This window comes from Odontomachus brunneus, unplaced genomic scaffold (assembly GCF_010583005.1).
Source record: "Odontomachus brunneus isolate Ranch 3 - 2012 unplaced genomic scaffold, Obru_v1 Obru_scaffold_044, whole genome shotgun sequence".
Classification (NCBI taxonomy): Eukaryota; Metazoa; Arthropoda; class Insecta; order Hymenoptera; family Formicidae; genus Odontomachus; species Odontomachus brunneus.
The window spans coordinates 1,784,270-1,796,215 of NW_022639494.1; the positions used below are offsets into that span (position 1 = coordinate 1,784,270).

General features: G+C 42.5%; 1 protein-coding gene across 1 annotated transcript; it reads right to left on the reverse strand.

The window, feature by feature from the left end:
• Positions 1–987: 987 nt before the first annotated feature.
• LOC116844650 lies at positions 988–11,937 on the reverse strand. Its single transcript, XM_032816483.1, has 3 exons — positions 11,832–11,937; positions 2,929–3,228; positions 988–2,178 (listed from the first exon to the last, which is right to left on the reverse strand). The coding sequence occupies exons 1-3, from the start codon at positions 11,935–11,937 to the stop codon at positions 1,553–1,555; spliced, it is 1,032 nt and encodes a 343-aa protein (XP_032672374.1). The 3' UTR covers positions 988–1,552.
• Between the last annotated feature and the right edge of the window lie 9 nt (positions 11,938–11,946).

Here is an 11,946-nt window from a genome sequence, read left to right on the forward strand (position 1 = left end):
GTGAAGGATCTTTCCTCGTAACTTACCGGCGCGTCGAGGCTTTCGAGAGAGGGAGAGGTAGAGAGAGTGTGTTCAACGATCGTTAACAGGAGTTTCCACGTGTGTCACGGCGCTCACACGTTTCTGAATCGATGGACCTTATCAATTAATTACGTCCGAGCTTATCGCGAGACGTACCTGCGTGCAATTTACACAAACTACACGTTTCTCTCCACTTCGATGTCTCAAACATTCGATCTTACTCATCTAAACCGCTTCAATTCTGCGATTGTACATAGTAAAAAATTTTGTGTCAAGTTTAACATATCTCGCACGTCCCAATTTATCTACTTTAATTTTCATGTTAACTTGACATAAGGCAAATGTTTTTCACCGTATAAGTTACGATTGTAGACATCAGTTTGATAGAAATATTAATTGCTTGGACAAGCGATAATTTTCAAATTAATGCAGGGCTCTGTGAAATAGAAACACACACACACATACATACAGTGTCAATTTTTACGCATACCATATTGATGAGTGCTACGTGAGGGTGCGGTAAGTGCAACGCAACGGCGAGTCGGCAGTCTTCTGGTGACAGAAGAGCCGATAATTATGCAAGCCAAGCCCGCGGGATGACCTAATATACCCGGTCGGCATTAGAGCCGTCTTACAAACGTCTCCTCCTCGTCCTCCCGCCCTTCCTCTTTCGCCTCGTCTTTGCGCGGCGTAGCGTGATCACGCGCTAAAAATAATAGCAGACGGTTACAGCCAGACAAGATGAAGGCGTGCGTGAATCGAAGATTAGAGGAAGCACCGGCACCTTAAGGGTTGATTCATGCTGTACGGTTGTCGAATGAAATCTTAAGGTCATTCGCATTTCAGTTACGACCGAATTCAATTTTTATATTGCAGATAAAAGAAAACAAATATATATATATATATATATATATATATATATATATATATATTATAGCAAGGATGTTGTGTATTTTTTTAAATTAATATAAATTATCATCCATTACATATTTAATTACACGATGGCATATGAGATCAGTAATTTTTTTTGTTATTTGTAAGTCGACTCGCGCGTTCGATATTGGAATTGCATTCCCGATCTCTGCGCGTAAGTATATACATCCCTGTAATTCGATGTCTGGCAATCGTGATCGCGGATGCACTTTAGGTCCTAGAGATACATCCTACGACGCACTTGAAATTTAAAATAGCACACACGCAGAGCCACCGATTTGTCTTCAAACCGATAGTGCGGTTTCGAGAGTCGAAATCCAGTAGAAAATTCAGACGAATTTGACCGGAACCAAAGCGAGATAAGGAGCGGATTGATCGTACAAGAACAAATTTCCGGTTGCAATATTTCTGTCTTGTTACATTATATAGTCGGCGAGAAGCTAAGTTTAACATCTGTCATGCAACGCGAGAAGTCGGTACTACTACTACTAGCATAGACAAGATCACGGGATTTACATATACCGGGAAAAAATACTTGAAAATTTATTTGTCAGACATAAAATTCTTTTTTCTGTAAGTAAAGTTTATTTCTGTAAAATCAATTTTTATCCGGCAAATAAACTTTTAAATATTTTTTTCTCAATATACAGTTAATGTGCCAATGACTAGCGATATATTCGAAAAAAATGCGTTTTCTCAACTGAACAGACTTCTTAATTTCCCTTATCGTGCCGACGATTGACAATCGTCGTGAATATCGCTGTCCGCGATCGTAGTAATGGATCTTTCGTGCACGTGCCACGCCATTTAACTGCGAAATTAAATCCTGCAAGAACTTCTCGTCGCTCGGACCTGAAGTCCATGTGTGTGAGATTTCGACATGCTCTCGAAGATGCTTCATCAGTCGCATATGCGACGCGGCCATGATCTCGTATAAGTATATTCTTGTTCTTTTTTTTATTTGCGGAAATTTCATCGACAACTCGCGGGTATCCTTGGTACTCAATATGTGTTGAACGTCACCGAGAAGTATCGTGAACGATTGATCCTGAGTAATCGACCACGCGCGTATTTTACGCAGTACACACTCGAACAGTAGAATCAATTGCTCCTCGTGTAATTTATATATGTGAACTTCGCATTTACCGTCGAACACGATTATTAGAGGTAAATAATTGTCGGTCAAAAGACCCGATGCAGACGAATAGTCCTGATTCTTAAAACCTGCGTTGAAGTGAAGAACAGTTCAATCATAATTGCAGGAAAGAAATCTGCCTTTAGTATGGTCGCTTGCAAATCGGTTTTTGCAATCCATTTGCACATTTTTTATCGAATAAAGTTACAACGCTTTAAAATTGAAAATTACTGTAGACATATATGCTCACAACAATTGATTGTGAATATATAAAAATTACTCTTTAAAATAATATGTTCTCTTAATTTAAGATGAATTCTTTCCTCCGCATCACACTATGTACTGTCACTTCGACTCCTGTCATAATCGACTGCTGCACGAAAAAAAAGTATTTGATATTTGTAACTACAATCATATAAAAAAATAATTATTATAAATTGTGGTCAAGAAAACCATTTTCGTGTTAGAACCAAAAAATATAGATATATATTGGGGCCAAAAATAAGCATAATTTTAGTTAGATCAGCAATTTTTTTCTCTTTTATATACGCGTGCGCGGTGGTTTCAATCCTGACAAGCGTTGCAACTTCATTCGATAAAAAATGCGCAAACCGATTTGCAACAGACTATACATAAACAAATCGAGTTCGCAATAACAGATCATGAATTTGCATTATTGTGTGAGAGACGCGTCTTCGAAGACATCGAAAGTGATTGCGCGATGATGGATGACCGATTTGTCTCGCATTCATAATAAACAGGGGCTTCCCGATGACTATGGTTTGTGCGACAAAAACTCTCGATACGAGCTTATACTCCGATGTATCGGTCACGCGCACCCTTTTGTTTTGACTCCTGTCGCGCATCGTCGTTGACGTCGTTGACACGTGGATGCGTAGACCTCGATTTATCTTCGGGGCTTCGGAGTTCCCCAGCGGATGACCGTTGTATTGCCGAAAACCTCACGATAACGTGGCATGTCGCCGATCTCGCGACTTGACGGAACTCGTCGGTACGCACCGGATGCCGTCGTCGATGATCGCGCAAAAGCAGCGCACCTACTCGAACGAGACAGCCCGTTGATTGAACACCGGAATAAATGAACGCTGCCGTCGCATCTCGAGAAATTTTCAAGTCGGCTCACCGCCTTCAGACCGGTAAGCCGCGTTTTCCCTCGCGACATACACGGTATGAAACGGAAAAGCGACAGACAAGACAATACTTCTTGCCTCAAAAGAATGTACCCGACGTCGTAATTCCAAATGATCCGGTTGAATTGATTCCGGTCGAATTTTGCATTACATATGAATACTTGAAACTGTTAACATTGTTGAGACAATGTGCGAAAAAGATTTCGGCTTCGTCGCGTGAGATTTTTAAGCCATGCAGTTCTTGATGAATTATTTTTCCATGATGTGTTCCTCCAAGCCAACTTTTTCTTTAGTTTTATATAGCAATAGAAAGACGCATTCTTCCTAAAGATGTACACATGCTCCTCTGTTTGACGTACCGACTTCAAAGTCGCAAAATGCCACGGCGTGATCTTTGTTGCCATTGTTTGCCTCGGTATTTCAATCTTTCTGACCTTCATTCACGGACATAACTGAACAATAAACATCCTTATAACAGAAATTGCATACGAGACGATGAGAATGGGCTTTGGGTGGTCTCCACATGTTCGAAATTTTAAGCAGTATGGGTGAGAGACGAGAGAGAAAGAGCGAAAGACGGACGAAATGAGATAAAGAGAGGGCAAAAGAGCGGGACGCGGCTTCTATCGGACCCTGCCGTGCCTTTCGTACCTGTGGAATGTGGCCGATGTCTCTATCCGCTTCTTCTTGCCGTCACGAGGACCACACCAATCGATAATTGCCTCTTTCGAAAAATTGCCCCCCGCTCTTTCGGACGGCCAAACGCCGCTTTTTAGCGCGCGCGCCCGTACGCGCTCCGAATGCGTCCGCTCGCGTAATGCCGCGCGCGAAATCCCAACCGGTTGCTGCCTCGTGATCCTCGCGCGCGCGTCCTCCTCGCCGAGATTACCGTACTCGAGCGAGTACAACGAACTCCATCGCGAACACCACGAGACGCGATCGATCTAGCTCGTTGCCGTTGACGTCAATGTCGCTTTCATCGAGTAATCCTTCGTAACCGGAAACTCGAAGACACGTTCGTTTTCTGACGTTCGTAGACTGACGAAAGATGCTTCTGGATGAATAATATTTTTGTAGGAAACTTGTGAGATCTGTTTGGTCTTTTGAAAAGTTTCACGTAATGCAAGAAACATTTACTCGTAAGACATGCAAAAGATTTCAACTCGACGTAGAACTAACACACACATTCACACGAAGGATAACTTTTAGATAATTATATTGGCTATAATGAAGGACTTTCTAAAATGTTACAAAGGCTCGAATGAGGACTAGAATGATTACATTACTTTCCTACCCTTATCTTATTGTTATAAATATTATTATGAGGTACTCGTCTTTTCCTTCATTTTCTTTTTCTATTAATTACACTGGAAAGCTCTAAAGAGTATGAAATGTTAAATATTAATTACACTGATAAACTCCAAAGTGCGACCGTGCCAGGTCGCCTTACCGATTATTTCATTAATGACTCAAAATCTCGAGCGTTTCTTCCAGAATGAATTCCATGATTCATCACGTAATCTAAAGCGCCATGCCAAATACGTAAATAGTCTTAAATGTGACCTAAGCGACACTTATGAAACCGTTACTATCGGAAGCCTTGATACGCAAGGATCAGGGAGACATTATTACGATTATTCGGAAGGATCTTACTTGAAGTAGTAAAATTCTGAGTAAGCCTCGCATATTTCACGATTAGGATGACGAACGCGACATCGTTACGCGAGAGAACCTCACTGAGACGTGTTGAGTCGCTTAAACAGATTTCGGCCGCGTAATACGGACATATATGGCATTATTCGATCTTGTGCGCGCAACGGAAGTGAATAATCACGCATCTCCACATTTACACTCGCGTTTGTACAATGTTACGTATCGCTACGTAACGCATTAATCCCGTAATTTTCGCCTGTACTCTCCGACATAAGAACACGTAATCGATCGCTTTGAAGAAGTGAACTGAAACAAAAAAATAATTGATTCAATTAAAATTATAATTATTTTTAGCTCCAATCATATTTTCTGATTGTTTCAACACAAAAATGATAGTAGCAATATACATATAAGGTTATCATTACTAACATTATAGTAGAATTTATTACAGAAAGTAATATTTTACCATAATTATAATAATTATTACTCTATGTGATTATAGTTATAAATACGAAACATTTTTTTTCTCGATATAGTTGATTAAATCCTTGCTGCGGTATTGAACAAAATCTGTCAAAATGACGGTAAAATTTTGACTTTTACGCATCAACCGTTAACATTTGGTATGAAGGGCGTCGAAGAATAAAATGAGAGTAAATCTGCTTAGTTTGCGAACACACACCGATGAATTGGATCAGATTACACTTTAGATCCTTAAATACATCCGGCCGAGTCACAAATCCAGGATGAAAAGGTATTTACGGACTGAGCCGTGAATTCTTGCGGGTATTTCGAAGTTACGTTGCTTTAGAGCTTTAGAGCTGCGTTAGACATTCGTTCGTTCAAGTAAAGCGTAATAAACGCCCCGTATTCTGTGCACGTGTATTGGCACGTAACGCATTATCATCGCGCGCTGCATCTGTATGCGCATAACAACACAGGCGCGATATTAACGATCGTCGTTAGTTAAAAACAGGTTTCGATTACGCGAGAATAAATCTTCCTCTTTTTCGCGTCGGGGGAAGATCAGAACACACGTGGCGCGCGGACGGGTACACGTGTACCCGATACATACCACCCGTTGCACAATTTTGAGGCCTCGCCTTGAGAAACGATCTCTCGTTTTTCCATTCCACGGCGCTGCGCACGTGTTCTCCGTTGCGCGCAGTTCCCGCGATTCTCCTCTTGTGTTTCCATCGAAGTGATTATCGGCTATGATGATGGGCATTACGCGTTGATGCGTGACTATGAGCGTAATGGCCAGGCCGCGATACGAAATTAGACTAATTTCCATAAGTAACGAGTCCTATGTGTCAATCTTGCAAAAGCCGGCGAGGATGGATTCGTCACACACGCGACCCCGGCGTGCGCATCGCGCATGTACCGTTTTCGGCGGAAAACGGGCGCGTTTCCAGCGAACGCAATGATCGCGTTTGACTCATTAATTAAGCAGGACGTTCCACTTGGCGCTCGCTCCGTTCCTGCCTTTTTTTGTTCTACTCTTTTTTCCTCGTGGACCACGCGACCGCGCACGTTTTCTGCGTAAACTCTGTCCAGTCACCACTTAACCCCCCTCTTAAATGGCCCGTTGTAAATTTAGACGGAAGGAAATGCGTACATGTCAAGTGCCTGGAAGTATGCGACACTGGCGTCACGAATCACAGGCTGTTTCTTAAATTATAAGCTTGCCCATCTTACGCGAGCAGCTCCGCATTCCACAGCGGCGCCAAGTTGCATGAAATTACAAAGAGATTAGGACGATAAAGAGAATTTCAAAGAGCTTATTCGCTTCTATACGTGCTGACTAGAGTTTGCTTTTATTTTATTTGACCACGATAAGCTTGATATCGGCGCGATAGGTTAACGTGAAGAATAGCGAAATACTCTCGTTATATCGTTTCTGGAAATTGCACGACACGCTGCGCGAATAAAGTTAAAGTTTGTGGCGAAAATATTCATCAGGAATGCAGGTGAATTGCGTACGTAACGATTCTCGGAACGATGATCTATCGAAATTCAAACGAAATCGTCCGCTACGGTAAAAAATGCTTTCATTTGCGAACAACTTGTGCTCATTTTTAATACCCGACGCGATGTTATTCTCGCGTTGCCATTAGGAAATCACGTACATTCGGTGAAAACGTTGGCGCCGTATCACGCGTGATAAAAAAAATGACAGAGCAATGTGCAAGAGTATATTAATGCGAACGTGCGGAATGTAAGAGTTGTGATAAAAATGTGGGATTTTACCGCGCGGATTAAAGGTCAAATTTGTAATTTCTTAAAAGCTCACAGTCTGTTTAATGCGTGTTATCTATGAATTTTATAGGCGGAGAGTATCGCGTTCTTAAAAGCGACATTTCACCTAAATTGAGGCGTTTCCGACAACTTTATATTTATCCCAGAGGGTAAATTCATTTGGTGTATTTGCATACGCCGCCTCATTTGCGTCATATGCACGCAGTTTTTAATCAAATTGTCATCTTTCCTTATATCGTCCCATCACGTCGCATCACGAGCACGTAGTGCCTTCGCATAATGCGTGATCTCACACGGACAAAAGCCGTGAGGGCGGTCACGTAGAGCACATTCTTCAAATTAAGATGCGCCTCCCGATACAATGTGTCACTCGCGCGTGTACGCTTCTTTATTAACTAAATACGCAAAACGGCGCACGAAGTGAGTCGAGTGAACCGACCGGATATATAATTGAATATTTATCGCAGCGTAGAGTAAAAATATTCAAATCTAATTATCACGTATATAATATATTGCATCATATTCGAGCAGTGTTGGGCGATAAAAATTTTCTTTGACTGAAATAGCCGGCAAATCAGTAATCGAAATTAATCAATCATGTATAAAATCGTTAATAATTTCATCGATAACAAAAATTAGTTATTAATCAGACTTTTATACGATTGATTATATTATATTGATTATATTAATAATTATAACTTCATCAATCGAATTATTTATGTTTTTATACATGACGATGGAATAATTTTGATTATTGATTTGCGCCAATCACTTCATATCTACTTTATTAACGGAGAAACAATATCTTTGGTAATGAAAAAGAAAAAAAAAATTGTTTTGGTCAGAAGAAAATTTCAATCGATCAATGCCCAACACTGTATTTGATTATATATCTCTTTCAAAAGAAGAAATATAGACTTGATTGAAATTGTACTGAAATACGAAAATTAATCATTGTTTCTATCATTATTATTGTTTTCGATTTTTATTTTATTTTGCTTAACGACTGTACTGTGAACCAAAACTGTGAGCAAACGATAAAATAGTTGGGAAGAATCTCATCGTCTTTGCAATCGAAGTGTGATGTTAAAATGCTAGATAAGAGTCATTGCGTATAGCAAATCTTACCAATAAATTCCATATATCGTTCGCGCGACACTCAATATCTGTCCTTAATGGTGTACATCATCTTATTAACCTAGGTCATTTATTGGCAATACTTCCGTCAGTCGTTTTGGGCTGCATGACATGTTACTTTATCAATAAAGTCACATGATTTTTATCAACTGTACTCGTGTGAGAAGTGTCAAACAGTATTTTACCAATACGACCGCCTCCCACCGATAATCTTGTAGCGTTATATTTTGCCCAAAATTCAATTACTCCTGTTCCTTAATCACTTTGATGAACAACGAACAGTCAGACATCGTAAGAGAGAAAAAATGCCGCAAGTAATTAGAAAAAACACATAATGTTCTTATATCTGTAAATAAGGTTTTTCGTCAAAAACACTATAAAAAGCAGCAGACAGAGAATTCTTTTTTTCGCGTGTCATTTGCCGGTATTGCGTTACATGAGGCAATCGATGACACCAAAACCTATCGACTGCTGTTCCGTTTGGTCCATCCGCCTTTCGATTTCGACGAAAAATAATATAACATCATGCCAAATATGCATTTCCCGTAATCCATTCTCGTTTTAAACCAACAAACATAACTTCCTTAATGCGTGAAGTATGTTTCAAAAGAGGAAAGTAAGAAAACATCAAGTCACGTTCTTCCGCAATCATAAGAAAATGTTGCCATTATATAGGAAAGAATCTTCTTACCCGATCTAATTATTGTAATAGACATCTCGACAGTCACGTAACAATATTACGTGTAATTAATCCTATTACAGTTAATTAAAATTCCTTCATAATTTGGTTGTCTGGACCGTTCATTGTTAGCCGATCGAATTCCTCGAAAATATTCGTCAGCCCGGATCCTGTGTCCGAGAAGAAGTACGTTCTGAGAAAAAACCACCCCTCGGCGTTGGTGGTGCTAGCGTCTTATGAGATTCGCGGGTGCTTCTCCAAGTTCAGCCCACCTTACGTACAGACGTACGTAAGCATTTAAGAGTTAGTGAAAGGAAACGTCATCATTGTGACTTCAAGTGGGAGGCAAAAGAGGATACAGACAGTTTTGGGTGGGGAGGTCCGTGCACTCATGGTGAGAAAATTCGAGGCGAGAGAGAGGGGGCTCTTGTCCTGGACCGCTCGGCCACACGGAAATCTCTCCTCGTCCTGAAGAAGAGAGAGAGAGAGAGAGAGAGAGAGAGAGAGGGAGAATTCATTGGTGCATCGGATAACACTGTGACTGATTTCATATCGCTATCCAATACGATGATCACGATAGCCGTTCCATACGATACATTTCATCTGATGACCAATTAGAGACGCGATTGTAACGGAGACCGAATTAACGAGTCGCTAATCACCGGTCGACGGGTGCTAACTCGAGGCGCGAACTTTTCCGACGAAGGCGCGAGGTATCGATTTGTTAGGCGAGATAATGCGCGTAAAGGAACACTTGCTCACAGCAAAGCGATGCTCGAGGCGTGCTCGTTGTTGTCGCGAACAACTCGGGGATACCGGACTTTGCTTTCGGAACGATCGTTTAAGCTTGGCTCGAGCGGGATCAATCTGGCGCCGACGTCGTCGCATGAGACGACGTAATAATTACTGTCATCGTCATCGTCTGCTGTTGTTATGTCTACGGAAATGTACATATACGCGCTCTGACGCAGTCACGCTGCGAGGAATCGCGACCCACCATCATTAACGGCATTCATCAATGCCACGCAATGATCGCGAAACCCGACACTACGAAAGCACTCGTATGCGCGAGATTCTCGGCCGTACAAATGCCGGGGATAACAAATGGTGTGACATCTTCGTCGACGACAATAATTTGCGGAATCGCACGCACGATTGACGCACTCGTTCGATAGGGATGTTTCCATACTATAATTACCCTCGTCATCGGATTCGTCTTGCGTACAATGCCGTATTAATACACCGTTGATCCCATCGTGGAGAGAGCACAAATTGACTAACTGCCGCGATACAAAAATAGGAAAGATGTCAACGGTGATACTTCGCGCAGGAATTTACTCCGTGATGCATACATAGCTTTGAAGAGCGACAATTACGTAAAAGGCGCTTTCCACCAATGAAAACATCTGCATCGGTTTGTTTAATGACATTCTGGACTTTATACGACGGACAAGATAATTAACTCATAGCGTCACAGATAATTTAATCATAGTGTTTGAATGGAAAAAAAGGAAAAAAATAATCACAAAGTTGCCTGTCTTTTTACCGTACTTTTGCGTGTACGAAATGTAATAAAACCAAAGAAAACGTAAAAAGGAGACACGAGAAGAAGCGAGACATGACAATTCACGAAACTGGAAAAAGTGACTAGAAGACTGTAAAGAAGAAAAGACAATTTTTTTGATACTTGAATAAAATGACTCAAGAAATGCAAGAGTTATCTTAGCAAATACCAAGTAACAAGAGGAAAGAAGCTCGGTATCGTACATTCGTGATACCGTGGTCATGCCAGTGAGACTCGTGAGATGAGACTACAATGTACGGCGGGCCAAGCGTGAGTCGACGTTAGCATTGCATCGCTTGGTGACTAGCGTCTACTACGTACGCATGGTGGGGACCGAGTAAGGATCAAAGTGGGGATGGCGGGTCGCTCGCGGGGAGTTATGAATGAGTCGCGGAGTCCTGAACCATCAGACCCCCGCGGTGGGGGCAGGAGTCGCGTTGGAGAACGCGAACTGTCCAGGAGGAGGGAAGAGACGATGGGCGAAGGAAGTGGCGGCGGCGGCGGCGACGGCGACGTCGATGGTGAAGAGGAGGAAGAATAGAAGATGAGAAGAGGTAAGAATCCAAGCGCGGGCGTTCGAGGAAGGGCAAGGATAGTAGGGGGGGACCCCGCCGAAAGCGGGGTATGGGCCACGTGCTCGGTTGCTTTACAATCGTATATAGGCACCGCTCGACCGACTGGCCAGTACCATACACTGACAGTCACACCGGGGGCGCACGAGGTGATAGGAAGAGTGAAAGAGTTGCGCCCGTGCAATGAAGAGGAGGGAGACGGAAAGGAAGAGAAGACGAGAGGAATAAGAAGAAGGAAGAAAGGAAACGTAGGAGAATATACAATAGATAGAGACAAGGCGATCGCGGGAGACGACGATCTACGTACACGTTCAAGGCACAGACAGACAGAAGTCCACTTCCATTCCCTTAGACAGGTTCACTCCTACTACAAAGAGAGACGAGGAGCTTGCCTGCCTCCGTTGGTTCGTTCGTTCGTTCGTTCGTTCGTTCGCTCGCTCGCTCGCCTGCCTGCCTGCGTGCCCGCTATCCTGTCAGACTCTTCGCCTGACTGGGTTCTCCTTCTCCGTGCCTCGGACGAAGGCGACGAACATCTCAGTCACTTTCTGACAATCGCTTGCGAGGCCAGACTACCCTTTCGGACACCCGCTGCGAAAGTGACTAGTAGTAAAGCTACCGGTGGCAACGTAAACGTGACAGAGAGGGGATGCACGCCGGCTAGAAGAAACGGGGCAAGAGAGTTGGCAGAAAAAAAGGACTACCATTAAGACAGCCTTTAATAATTTACATTCTCTGATTGTTCCTTTTTTTTCGTACGAGTTCTCCCGCCACTTTTTTTGGGTGCACACCCCCGCCCCGCCGTACACAGCCTGGGGGACTCCTTCAACCCCCATTCTGTCCGC

Excerpts from the sequence above, each read along its gene's own strand:
- LOC116844650 (XM_032816483.1), bottom strand. The coding sequence starts at position 11,937 with ATGGGGGTTGAAGGAGTCCCCCAGGCTGTGTACGGCGGGGCGGGGGTG. Across the intron at positions 3,229-11,831 it reads AAAAGGAACAATCAGAGAAT|CCGACTTGAAAATTTCTCGA; the intron begins GTAAATTATTAA and ends GAAGGCGGTGAG. Across the intron at positions 2,179-2,928 it reads ACAGGAGTCAAAACAAAAGG|GTTTTAAGAATCAGGACTAT; the intron begins GTGCGCGTGACC and ends ACTTCAACGCAG.